General features: G+C 48.8%; 1 protein-coding gene across 14 annotated transcripts in view; it reads left to right on the top strand.

The window, feature by feature from the left end:
* LOC109907551 (chromodomain-helicase-DNA-binding protein 4) overlaps positions 1–13,167 on the top strand; it is a 28,243-nt gene extending 15,076 nt beyond the window's left edge. The window contains exons 22-42 of one of the 14 annotated variants that reach the window (XM_031793649.1): positions 984–1,108; positions 1,394–1,486; positions 1,715–1,868; positions 2,022–2,045; positions 2,265–2,440; positions 4,032–4,221; positions 5,156–5,245; positions 5,376–5,476; positions 5,684–5,817; positions 5,925–6,069; positions 6,158–6,326; positions 6,544–6,603; positions 6,840–6,946; positions 7,182–7,410; positions 7,543–7,605; positions 7,758–7,913; positions 8,101–8,209; positions 8,513–8,645; positions 8,851–9,046; positions 12,628–12,797; positions 12,891–13,158. In XM_031793649.1, the coding sequence (XP_031649509.1) occupies positions 984–1,108; positions 1,394–1,486; positions 1,715–1,868; positions 2,022–2,045; positions 2,265–2,440; positions 4,032–4,221; positions 5,156–5,245; positions 5,376–5,476; positions 5,684–5,817; positions 5,925–6,069; positions 6,158–6,326; positions 6,544–6,603; positions 6,840–6,946; positions 7,182–7,410; positions 7,543–7,605; positions 7,758–7,913; positions 8,101–8,209; positions 8,513–8,645; positions 8,851–9,046; positions 12,628–12,797; positions 12,891–12,905 (2,639 nt within the window). In that variant the 3' untranslated portion in view covers positions 12,906–13,158. Of the gene's footprint in view, positions 1–983; positions 1,109–1,393; positions 1,487–1,714; positions 1,869–2,021; positions 2,046–2,264; positions 2,441–4,031; positions 4,222–5,155; positions 5,246–5,375; positions 5,477–5,683; positions 5,818–5,924; positions 6,070–6,157; positions 6,327–6,543; positions 6,604–6,839; positions 6,947–7,181; positions 7,411–7,542; positions 7,606–7,757; positions 7,914–8,100; positions 8,210–8,512; positions 8,646–8,850; positions 9,047–12,627; positions 12,798–12,890 lie in introns of all 14 variants that reach the window. The other 13 variants (XM_031793652.1, XM_031793650.1, XM_031793653.1 and 10 more) reach the window with 13 other exon arrangements.

Genomic DNA, 13,167 nt, shown 5'->3' on the forward strand with positions numbered 1-13,167 from the left:
ATGTAAAAAATAAAGAAAAACCCTTGAATGAGTCGGTGTGTCCAAACCTTTGACTGATACTGTTTATTTGAAGTGTTAATTTGTATTTTTATCAAATGAAATGACAGTTATGGTGAAAGGTTTTGAATGACCTAGTCTATTAGGCTACTCCTATTCTTACAGTAAGCTATTTTACATTCATCAGCCTTACGTTTTCTGAAACTCCTGATTTAGTTCTTTATTTCAATTGTGCGGGAATAGACAACCTAGATGGCGAAATGTTCCGCCGTCTGATATCAATGTACGATTTATATAAAGCGCTGTTTTATTCTTGTGGGGTTTTCATTGAAATCAGGCTTGTTTTAGTACGCAGGTGCATGCAATCTCAAGTTAATTTGGTCTTAAGAATACTAGCGATTAAAACAGGGCTCCAAAGAAGTTCTGAGTCTTTGTTGCAATAGTTTTTGGGGGAATTTGTTATCATCTCTGACTGTCTAGCTTTGGTTAGTTCTCAAATGTGATATTAATAGAAAATATATAGGTCTTTTTACACAGTTTGTATCGGGTTTTAGTCATTTTAGAGATGTAATTCTCAGTAGGTGGAAACGGTGCCACTGGCCGCCCCCACAACCCGTTGTTGTTGAGGAGCGGCATACTTTATTTTGCAGCACAGCGTGCAATGATGTCCGAATAGAAAATCAGTGTTGGTTGTTTACTACTTTGTTGTAATATTGAAGACTTATTGTTTCACCATTAAGGAGTCCAGCTCTAAGTTTAAACATGTTTTTCCATCCCGAAAATAATAATTATTATACTTCTTTTTTGTTGTTGCTTGTTTTGGATTTTGGCGGGCCAGAAAAAACAGAGTAATCCCTGTAAAGTGAATGATTTATAGAGAGAAAGCAAGTGATTTGATGTAAATATAGATAGTTATTGATGTAGAAAGTGATTGATATATACGTATAGTGTTTTGGTCTGAGTGGTTGATCTGTTTTGTTCCTTAGCTCCGGGAGCGCTGCAGTTTGCCTTCCTGCTGTCGACGAGAGCTGGAGGTCTGGGTATCAACCTGGCCACCGCCGACACCGTCATCATCTACGACTCCGACTGGAACCCCCACAACGACATCCAGGTAACGCACTTGGAACCATCACACACCGGCCCAATCTCAAATCAAGCCCAATGATCTTCGAGAATTTGATTAGTAGAAGTACTATGGTGGACCTTCCACCTAGCCTGTCAGAGGGCAAGGTGGAGCTATTACCATATTGCTTACACCTGTCGAATCCAAGTGCTTGTGGATCAGTTTATGATTGGGCCATTCACCATCTCCTTGTTCTCTATTATATCAACTTTTATTAAGGTGGTTGCAAGGATGAAAGGGTCATACTGTTTGTCTCTGTCTTCCCCATCTCAGGCATTCAGCAGAGCTCACCGTATTGGACAGAACAAGAAGGTGATGATCTACCGCTTCGTCACAAAGGCCTCTGTGGAGGAGAGGATCACTCAGGTAAAGAGGCTGCCCCTCTCCTGCAACATCACAATGACCTCTTCACGACGCAACACAGCCGCCTGTATCATAGAATTGCTAACTTGTTGTTGGATCCAATGAATGTCGTGTGTGTGTGTGGAAGCGAGCCTCGTCTGTCGTCAGCGCTACTCATTACATTTTCTTGGCTCATACGGGCAGGAAGAAAGTCGGAAACATTGAAACGTCCCACGTTCCCTCCCTCTCCAGGTAGCCAAGAAGAAGATGATGTTGACCCACCTGGTGGTGCGTCCTGGTCTGGGCTCCAAGACGGGCTCCATGTCCAAACAGGAGCTGGACGACATCCTCAAGTTCGGCACGGAGGAGCTGTTCAAGGACGAGCTTGGAAAGGGGGACAAAGAAGGTATATAAAAAACTAACCGGCTCCTGCTGTTGTAAACATGGATGGAGTGGATAGTTGTTCATCTGTCAAATCACTTCTCAGTTGTCTTGAAAGGGAGCAATGAAACGTTGTCTTATTGTATATTTTTTATTTTATTTTTTTACCTGCCTACAGCAGGTTACTGGAAGCGTGTTGCAGGTGAACAGAAAACAAGCAAATGCCAGCAGATACGAACAGTCAAATAAGATGATAGTTTGTTGGTTATTACTTATTCGTGCTTATTAGGTGAAATTATCAACATTTTGGGTAAACCGATGTGACGATGTCTAGAACAGATTTAGTTTGAGATAAGGTAATGACAATGTTTATAACACGTTCATCATAACGTTCTGATAATGTTTAATTAATGTCCCTCAGGTGAGAACAAGGAGGAGGACAGCCAGGTGATCCACTACGATGACATGGCGGTGGACAGGCTGCTGGACAGGAACCAGGAGTCTGAAACCCCGGAGGAAACGGAGATCGGGAGCATGAACGAGTACCTCGGCTCCTTCAAGGTGGCCCAGTACGTGGTCAAGGACGAGGAGGAGGCGGTAAGTTGTGTTTTTTTGGGGGGGGGGGTCAAAAATGTCATTTAGCGGACACTTTGACCCAGAGTGACGTTTTACATTTTTAGAAGGTTGAATCCCAAGTGGCCTTGCTGTAGCCCAGATGTGGTGTGTGTGTGTGTGTGTGTGTGTGTGTAACTGACGTGTCTCATTTGACACCTGCATACTTGATCAATGGCTCTCCTTTTGCCCCCCTCTCTCTCCTTTCGCCTCTCTCCTTTCCCTTCCCTCCCTCTCTCTCTCCTTTCCCTTCCCTCTCTCTCTCCTTTCCCTTCCCTCTCTCTCTCCTTTCCCTTCCCTCTCTCTCTCCTTTCCCTTCCCTCTCTCTCTCCTTTCCTTTCCCTCTCTCTCCTTTCCTTTCCCTCTCTCTCCTTTCCTTTCCCTCTCTCTCTCTCTCTCTCCTTTCCTTTCCCTCTCTCTCTCTCTCTCTCTCTCTCTCCTTTCCTTTCCCTCTCTCTCTCTCTCTTTCCTTTCCCTCCCCTCTCTCTCTTTCCTTTCCCTCCCTCTCTCTCTTTCCTTTCCCTCCCCTCTCTCTCTTTCCTTTCCCTCCCCTCTCTCTCTTTCCTTTCCCTCCCCTCTCTCTCTTTCCTTTCCCTCCCCTCTCTCTCTTTCCTTTCCCTCCCCTCTCTCTCTTTCCTTTCCCTCCCCTCTCTCTTTCCTTTCCCTCCCCTCTCTCTCTTTCCTTTCCCTCCCCTCTCTCTCTTTCCTTTCCCTCCCCTCTCTCTCTTTCCTTTCCCTCCCCTCCTCTCTCTTTCCTTTCCCTTCCCTCCCCTCTCTCTCTTTCCTTTCCCTTCCCTCCCTCTCTCTCTCCTTTCCTTTCCCTCTCTCTCCTTTCCTTTCCCTCTCTCTCTCTCTCTCTCTCTCCTTTCCCTCCCCTCTCTCTCTCCTTTCCCTCCCCTCTCTCTCTCCTTTCCCTCCCCTCTCTCTCTCCTTTCCCTCCCCTCTCTCTCTCCTTTCCCTCCCCTCTCTCTCTCTCTCTCTCTCTCTCCTTTCCCTCCCCTCTCTCTCTCTCTCTCTCCTTTCCCTCCCCTCTCTCTCTCCTTTCCCTCCCCTCTCTCTCTCCTTTCCCTCCCCTCTCTCTCTCCTTTCCCTCCCCTCTCTCTCTCTCTCTCTCTCCTTTCTCTCCCCTCTCTCTCTCTCTCTCTCTCCTTTCCCTCCCCTCTCTCTCTCTCCTTTCCCTCCCCTCTCTCTCTCTCTCCTCTTTCCCTCCCCTCTCTCTCTCTCTCCTCTTTCCCTCCCCTCTCTCTCTCTCTCCTTTCCCTCCCCTCTCTCTCTCTCTCCTTTCCCTCCCCTCTCTCTCTCTCTCCTTTCCCTCCCCTCTCTCTCTCTCTCTCCTTTCCCTCCCTCTCTCTCCTTTCCCTCCCCCTCTCTCTCTCTCCTTTCCCTCCCCCCCTCTCTCTCTCTCCTTTCCCTCCCCCCCTCTCTCTCTCTCCTTTCCCTCCCCCCCTCTCTCTCCTTTCCCTCCCCCCCCTCTCTCCTTTCCCTCCCCCCCCCTCTCCTTTCCCTCCCCCCCTCTCTCCTTTCCCTCCCCCCTCTCTCTCTCTCTCTCACTATCTATCTTGCCCCCTCCCCTCAGGAGGAGGAAGTGCAGAGAGAGATCATCAAGCAGGAGGAGAGTGTCGACCCAGACTACTGGGAGAAGCTGCTCAGGCACCACTATGAGCAGCAGCAGGAGGACCTTGCCCGCAACCTGGGCAAGGGCAAGCGCATCCGCAAGCAGGTCAACTACAACGACGGCTCCCAGGAGGACCGAGGTAGTAGACGGGGGTAACAACAACAAGCGCCAGCGCCATTACTTACTTACGTGTGTGTGTGAGAGAAAGAGTGGTGGGTGTGAGTTTCACTGGTGAAGTCTTAGTAACTGTCAGGTGTTTGTGTTGGTTTGATTACTCCTCACCTCCTGCATGAGGTACGTCTCTCCAGTTGTGGTGGCAATTAGAATTTTCCTCCCATTTGCCTCACCTCTTCAGAAAGCCTCTGTGTCAGTTCTCAGAAAGCCTGGTAAATCTTCCGACACATGCTCGTGATCTTCTATTCCCAGCAACAATCCAAGCTATTCAGAGTGACATTTAACGTGAGTGGGGTATCTGTTCCAAGTCCTAGTTAGTTTTCTGTTGGAATGGCAGCTTTCCTTGTTGACTTTTGATGCCTGAATACAATGCATTGCACTGGGCGTGACCTGCACTACCCACAATGCACTGCACGGCCACCATGATCTCAGGCCCCTTACCGAGAGGATGAAAATGGCCCTCTTTAATCCTAGAACCCTACGAGATTTGAAGAACGAGTTGGTGTGTGTGACTGAATTGCGGTTGTTTGTGTTTTGTACCCCTTCCCTGTTTTGAGTCGGGGAAACAGTACATCTCTTCTCGGCTCCTAACTGTACACATACTAACTTAAACAATGTCCCACATGCGGTTTGAGTCAGCTACTCACACTCGGGCACTGCTTGTGGGCAAGTTGACACCACACCCCCATATCTGTGATGTTGGTTTCCTTCTAGCGCTCTGTGCTTGGTCTGGTTGTCAACCTTTTACTCAAAGTCCACTTCCTTGTAGAATCTTCTCCCCCCCCCCCCCCCCCCCCCCCCCCCCCCCCCCCCCCCCCCCCCCCCTCCCCTTAAATGTTCATCTTTTAATAAGTTCAAAGAAGTTTCTGGACTGTGTACTGAAATTGCGCCCCGTGTCTTCTGTCTCCAAGCAGATTGGCAGGATGACCAATCGGACAACAACTCGGACTACTCTGTGGCCTCCGAGGAGGGTGACGAGGACTTTGATGAGCGGGCAGAAGGTAAGCGAAAGTGTGTGTAGACAGATGGCGTCTCTGTCGGTGGTGTTTACAAGAGTGGGTGGGTGTGGGTGTTTTGTGTGTGTGGTTTGTGAAGCTTAAGAGAATAACTTTTTGTGTTTTCTTTTTTCTGGCGGTGCAGCCAACTCTCGCAGACCCAACAGGAAAGGCATGCGGGGCGACCGGGACAAGCCACTGCCCCCCCTGCTGGCCAGAGTGGGAGGCAACATTGAGGTCAGCTCTCAATGTCCATCGATCACTGCACTCTGAACCACTGCTCTGCGTGATCCTGAAATGTGTTTGCAATTTAGCTTATCTATAGATGGGCCGACCCAGCACTTGTGTCTTGGCATTCAATTGGCTTGTATAGAAATAGAGGTCAGGGGTCAATATGTGGACTACCTGTTAACTCCACGCTAACCTTGCCTCTCTGGTGTTCAGGTGTTGGGCTTCAACGTTCGCCAGAGGAAGGCCTTCCTGAATGCAGTGATGCGTTATGGGATGCCTCCTCAGGATGCCTTCACCACCCAGTGGCTGGTCAGAGACCTGCGCGGGAAATCTGAGAAAGAGTTCAAGTGAGTAACTAACATGTTATAGTGTAAATCCACAATAGTAATGCCTTGATAATGGTTGAATTTGTCCTCTATATTTTGTTTTACATCGGATCCTCTCTCTCTCGCAGGGCGTACGTCTCCCTCTTCATGAGGCACCTGTGCGAGCCCGGCGCCGATGGAGCCGAGACCTTCGCCGACGGCGTCCCCCGCGAAGGGTTGTCGCGGCAACACGTACTCACCCGCATCGGTGTGATGTCGCTGATCCGCAAGAAGGTAGAGCCCCGCTCCGTTGGGAGGAATTCAACTCCACCGCCGTACGCTGAAGTGAGAGTAGCGTGTTCCTGACTGTGTTTCCCACCAGGTCCAGGAGTTCGAGCACGTCAACGGCCAGTGGTCCATGCCCTGGATGATGGAGCTGGAGGAGAGTAAAAAGGCTGCGGCCGCTGCAGCTGGAGCCCGCCCCGACTCCCCAGGGAAGACCCCTTCCACGGGCACGCCTGCAGACACGCAGCCCAACACGCCCGCCACAGGTACAGCCCGCTACGTACGCCCTCTTCCACAACCCTCTCCCCGGTCCTTGCTCTTCCTGCGTTTCCTAAGGCTAATCCGTCTTTCCCTGCTGTAGTGACCTATGGTCTGTTACCCAAAATCTCGGCAAGTGCGTTTCCACGTCATTGCAGAGTGTAGGCCCTCTCCTGCGATGATGCTTTTAACCCCTGTTCACCTCTGTGTGCTCGCCCTCCCCAGCCCCCAAAACTCCCTCCACTGGCACACCCGCAGACACGCAACCCAACACGCCTGCCCCAGGTAAACCAACTCTGTCCCCTCCCTCCCCCTGTCTTCCTCCACACCCTCTCACTGTTCCAGGACTCTTGACATGCAGGGTCAAACCACTGACTCACAAGCGCTGCTGTTGCTATGCTGGTTTTAGTGAAACCACCCTGGAAAAAGTGGCGCTTGCTTGGGTGTGTAAAACGTGTAACTGTCAATCAGTGCTTGGAGATGTGGAAGGTGGATTAAGAGCTGATGTCCTGTCGGTTTAGCAGACGATCCTTCGAAGACGGAGGACGCCGTGAAGGATGGCGAGAAAGAGGAGAAGAAAGATGGCGAGGTGGAGAAGGAGGAGTCCAGAAAGACGGAAGACCCAGAGGTAAAGAATAATACACTTGATCCACATTGGTCAATAGACTAGAATAAGCCAATGGCTGACCAAAGCCAACCAATCTGTCATACTTGTACATGGGGTATTGATACCACAGTAAATATCATTGTTGTGAAGTTTGAGATGGAGCTCCTTGTCCAGAATGGTTCGTTTTTAGTAAGTTTTGAAACGTCTGTGCTGTTCTCTGTGCTTTCTGGTTCAACAAAATGTTCCTCTCTTTCAGGTGAATGCGATCCCCGATAACGAGGAGAAGACTCCTTCCCCTGAACCGAAAGAGAAAGATGAAGGAGAGCCCATGGAAACAGACAAGCCTACCAACGGAGAGGCGGAAAAGGAGAAGGACGGCGAGACTGCAGAGGAGACTGCTCCGGGAGGAGAGGAGACCAAGTCTCCAGCAGCAGAGGCCAAGATGGACGTGTCCGAGGTCAAATCGGAAGACTCCGAGGCCAAAGGTGACGGCGTAATAGAATATGGTTCAGCTCAATTTTTCCACAGTGCCATTTCTATTGCATTCTATTAGACGCTCGTTTTGGTGTTTGCTAATGTCCCCCACCCCTTTTCTCTCCATCCCTCTGGATTTGCAGCAGAAGAGAAGAAAGAGAAGACGGAGAAGATGGATACCACCCCTGCCTCAGAGGAAAAGAAAGGTAGCTCCTCTCGCCATCATTCTCATTTTGCACTCGTCAATCAACAAACTGCAGTAAGGACATACTGTTGGTCCCGTGCCTTGTGTCGGTCCACGTTTCTGCTACACTCCGTTCTCTCACTCGCCCCGTTTTCAACCTCGTTCTGTCTGCAGAGCAAAAGGAGGAGAAGGATGGTGTGAAGGCGGAGGAGCTGGCCAAGCTGCAGAACGGGGATAGTGTGAAGGAGGGAGCGGCGGCCGGAGTCAGTGAGGAGAAGAAGAAAGCCAAGACGAGATTCATGTTCAACATCGCCGACGGAGGATTCACAGGTAAGAGAACTGGAGTGTCAAGAGGGAAAGCATACCACGAACACACGCATGCACAGATCTCCGCACGTTCGCAATGGATTTTTGGTTGGTTTCATACATGGTTAAGCGCTACTCTTGGACTAAATAGCATTTTCAATGGTCTCAATTGTTACTTCAGGGAATCACTCTTTTTCTCCCCCTCCTACAGAGCTGCACTCCTTGTGGCAGAACGAGGAGAGGGCCGCCACCGTCACCAAGAAGACCAACGAGATCTGGCACCGTCGCCATGACTACTGGCTTCTGGCTGGCATCATACAGTATCCTTTTATACCACTGTTGACAAACTATGCTGCCCACCGTGGCTCTTTGCAAACAAACATCAGTGGTTTACGGTCACATTTTTCTCTACAAAATGTAACCAGTGCAACGCTCATTGGAAAATTGCCTCCACGGTGGAGTGCCTGTAAGCAGGAAAAAGTACAGTCTCAACAGATCTAATAACTATGGCCAGTTTCAAGTATTGGTTAATGGTCACATACATTAGGCCAATATTGGGTCATACCGCAAACAGTGGGGCCAGTCTGTTTTTGTTTTTTTCCCTTGACTCTGGCGCCCCCTAGACACGGCTACGCGCGTTGGCAGGACATCCAGAACGACGTGAAGTTCGCCATCCTCAACGAGCCCTTCAAGGCTGAAATGAACCGAGGCAACTTCCTGGAGATAAAAAACAAGTTTCTGGCCAGGAGGTTCAAGGTATAAAGGCCTATATTAGCCATGGACATTTATAAGCTACCTCTTCTTATACACCCCCCCCCAGGCCTGTTTGTCAGCAGTTCTCATTTTCACTCGTATCGCGTAAAGTTTGGTTGCGCTCCATGTACACGCTGCTCATTTTGTATTGCTCTATTCTCATCCACCCCTCTGCTTCCCCATCTCCTCTCGTCCCTCCTCCCCCTAGCTGCTGGAGCAGGCCCTGGTGATCGAGGAGCAGCTGCGCCGGGCGGCCTACCTCAACATGTCGGAGGACCCTTCCCACCCCTCCATGGCCCTCAACACGCGCTTCAGCGAGGTGGAGTGTCTGGCCGAGTCCCACCAACACCTCAGCAAGGAGTCCATGTCGGGGAACAAGCCCGCCAACGCCGTCCTGCACAAAGGTAAGCTAGCCAGCTGGAACTCACCTAGTAGGCCCGGTTCGAGTTCATTAGGTCACGCTGTCGAAAAAATGTTTGGCAACGGAAAATTCAAATGGATCCTATGGTACCTCCCCATTTTTTACTTTGTGTCTGACCGTTTTGTGCCTACTGAACGTGACCCTGTGCAAAGGAATAGGAAGGATAGTGTCTTTGCTGACAAACAGACCGTAATACATTTATCAACCTAACATAAAGTACCTTGAGGCTTAGTTGAAGATTTGTAAAGATAATAATAATAATAGATGTATTTTATACAGCGCTTTTCATTCCAAGTAAGAAAGGAAGTAACTTAACAGGAGGGAGCATAATGGTAGAGCCAGGCAGGGAGGTAGAGATATCATTCATCGGGCACCTCGTCGTCTTCCATAGTCACAGTTCCTCCTCCGTAGATAGGCTGGATCGTCCACTACTGAGATGTGGCACCCACCTGGATGACGCTTTGGCGAAAAAAGCACCAGTAAGACCACCACACCTCAGCAGTGGTCCAGAAAAGCCCCCTACAGAGCGAGCTTCTGCATCTCCGCACACCGCTGTCCACTTGCCTCTAAGAACTGGGTCAGGAGGCAAAAAGCCAATGCTGTTGATCTGGTGTTGCTGAGTCATTCAAATCATACTACAAGCTAGCTAGCTAGCTAGCTAGTTAGCCAAGCCAGATATAAACTGACTTACCATAATCAGTCCTGCATTTCTGAGGGTCACCACCAGATATTACAGTTCATCTATAAACATTCTATAAACCTCTACAGTCCTGATCGGCACAGCAGAAGATGATGCGTCCAAGCTTGAAACCACGGCCCTTTATGTGTGTATATATACAGTACCAGTCAAAAGTTTGGACACACCTACTCATTCAAGGGTTTTTCAGAATTTTTCTATTTAGAATAATAGTGAAGACATCAAACTACAAAATGGCACACATGGAATCATGTTGTAACCAAAAATGTGTTAACAAATCTAAATATATTTAGATTCTTCAAAGTAGCCACCCTTTGCCTTGATGACCACTTTGCATACTCTTGGCATTCTCTCAACCAACTTCACCTGGAATGTTTTTCCAACAGTCTTGAAGGAGTTCCCATATATGCTTAGTATTTGTTGGCTGCTTTTCCTTCACTCCGCAGTCCAACTCATCCCAAATCATCACATTTGGGTTGAATTCATGGGATTGTGGAGGCCAGGTCATCTGATGCAGCACTCCGTCACTCTCCTTCTTGGTAAAATAGCTCTTACACAGCCTGGAGGTGTGTTGGATCATTGTCCTGTTGAAAAACAAATGATAGTCCCACTTAAGCGCAAACCAGATGGGATGGCGTATCGCTGCAGAACGCTGTGGTAGCCATGCTGGTTAAGTGTGCCTTGAATTCTAAATAAATCATTGACAGTGTCACCAGCAAAGCACCCCCACACCATCACACCTCCTCCGTGCTTCACGGTGGGAACCACACATGCAGAGATTATCCGTTCATCTACTCTGTGTCTCACAAAGACAAGGCGGCTGGAACCAAAAATCTAACATTTGGAGTCATCAGACCAAAGGACACATTTCCACTGGTCTAATTTCCATTGCTTGTGTTTTTGGGCCCAAGCAAGTCTCTTATTTATTATTGGTGTAATTTAGTAGTGGTTTCTTTGCAGCAATTCGACCATAAAGGCCTGATTCACTCAGTCTCTGAACAGTTGATGTTAAGATGTGTCTGTTAAATGAACTCTGAAGCATTTATTTGGGCTGCAATTTCTGAGGCTGGTAACTCTCATGAACTTATCCTCTGCGGCAGAGGTAACTCTGGGTCTTCCTTTCCTGTGGCGGTCCTTATGAGAGCCAGTTTCATCCTAGCGCTTGATGGTTTTTGTGACTGCACTTGGAAGAAACTTTCAAGGTCCTTAATGTTCCGGATTGACTGACCTTCTTGTCTTAAAGTAGTGATGGACTGTCGTTTCTCTTTGCTTGTTTGAGCTGTTCTTGCCATAATATGAACTTGGTATTTTACCAAATAGGGCTATCTTCTGTATACCGCCCCTGCCTTGTTACAACACAACTGATTGGCTCAAATGCATTAAGAAGGAAAGAAATTCCACAAATGTACTTTTGACCTCCCTACAACGCCTGGGTATGCTCCTGATGAGGTGGCGGATGGTCTCCTGAGGGATCTCCTCCCAGACCTGGACTAAAGCATCCGCCAACTCCTGGACAGTCTGTTGTGCAACGTGGCGTTGGTGGATGGAGCGAGACATGATGTCCCAGATGTGCTCAATTGGATTTAGGTCTGGGGAACAGGCGGGCCAGTCCATAGCATCAATGCCTTCCTCTTGCAGGAACTGCTGACACACTCCAGCCACATGAGGTCTAGCATTGTCTTACATTAGGAGGAACCCAGGGCCAACCGCACCAGCATATGGTCTCACAAGGGTTCTGAGGATCTCATCTCGGTACCTAATGGCAGTCAGGCTACCTCTGGCGAGCACATGGAGGGCTGTGCAGCCCCCCAAAGAAATGCCACCCCACACCATGACTGACCCACCGCTAAACCGGTCATGCTGGAGGATGTTGCAGGCAGCAGAACATTCTCCACGGTGTCTCCAGACTCTGTCACATGTGCTCAGTGTGAACCTGCTTTCATCTGTGAAGAGCACAGGGCGCCAGTGGCGAATTTGCCAATCTTGGTGTTCTCTGGCAAACCCCCACCTGTGGACGTCGGGCCCTCATACCACCCTCATGGAGTCTGTTTCTGACCATTTGAGCAGACACATGCACATTTGTGGCCTGCTGGAGGTAATTTTGCAGGGCTCTGGCAGTGCTCCTCCTTGCACAAAGGCGGAGGTAGCGGTCCTGCTGCTGGGTTGTTGCCCTCCTACGGCCTCCTCCACATCTCCTGATGTACTGGCCTGTCTCCTGGTAGCGCCTCCATGCTCTGGACACTACGCTGACAGACACAGCAAACCTTCTTGCCACAGCTCGCATTGATGTGCCATCCTGGATGAGCTGCACTACCTGAGCCACTTGTGTGGGTTGTAGACTCCGTCTCATGCTACCACTAGAGTGAAAGCACCGCCAGCATTCAAAAGTGACCAAAACATCAGCCAGGAAGCATAGGAACTGAGAAGTGGTCTGTGGTCACCACCTGCAGAACCACTCCTTTATTGGGGGTGTCTTGCGAATTGCCTATAATTTCCACCTGTTGTCTATTCAATTTGCACAACAGCATGTGAAATGTATTGTCAATCAGTGTTGCTTCCTAAGTGGACAGTTTGATTTCAATATCGAGGCTCATAGCAAAGGGTCTGAATAATTATGTAAATAAGGTATTTCTACTTTTCTTTTTCTTTTTTCATATAAATACATTTGCAGCAATTTCTAAACCTGTCTTTTGCTTTGTCATTATGGGATATTGTGTATAGATTGATGAGGAACATTAATCACTTTTAGAACAAGGCTGTAAGAGCATTTGGAGAATACTTTCTGAATACACTGTATATACACTGTATATAGGCATATGTATGTTGGCAAGCACTTCCAGGTTCTCATTCTCTCTTTCCCCTCTCAGTGCTGAAACAGCTGGAGGAGCTGCTCAGTGACATGAAAGCAGACGTGACCCGTCTCCCGGCAACCATCGCCCGGATACCCCCGGTCGCAGTGAGACTCCAGATGTCCGAGAGGAACATCCTCAGCCGCCTGGCCAGCAGAGGCCCCGAACCACAGCCTCAACAACCGCAGGTAAGCGCCCACCCCAATGAGGGATGTGTGAATGTTTTGTGCACAAGTCTTGTCGCGTTTTGTAATGTTCTTGTTGCGTTCTTTCTCCTACAGCTGTCGCAACAGTAGCCTGGCTTAGCCCCCCTTGAACCTCACCACCTCTACATTCCTGATCGGCACAGCAGACGATGATGCGCCCAAGCTTGAAACCACGGCCCTTTATATAATATGGACTTGCAGCGTTCCTACAGGCTGACTCCTGGACACTGTGGAAATAATAGCTATTTTAATTTTTCCTTTTGTTTTGACTTTATTAATATTATTGATATAATGTTATTATGATGGTTTTTTTGGGACCTAAATAAAAATGTAATAAAGGTTTTTGTTTGTT

This window comes from Oncorhynchus kisutch, linkage group LG17 (assembly GCF_002021735.2).
Source record: "Oncorhynchus kisutch isolate 150728-3 linkage group LG17, Okis_V2, whole genome shotgun sequence".
Lineage (NCBI taxonomy): Eukaryota > Metazoa > Chordata > Actinopteri > Salmoniformes > Salmonidae > Oncorhynchus > Oncorhynchus kisutch.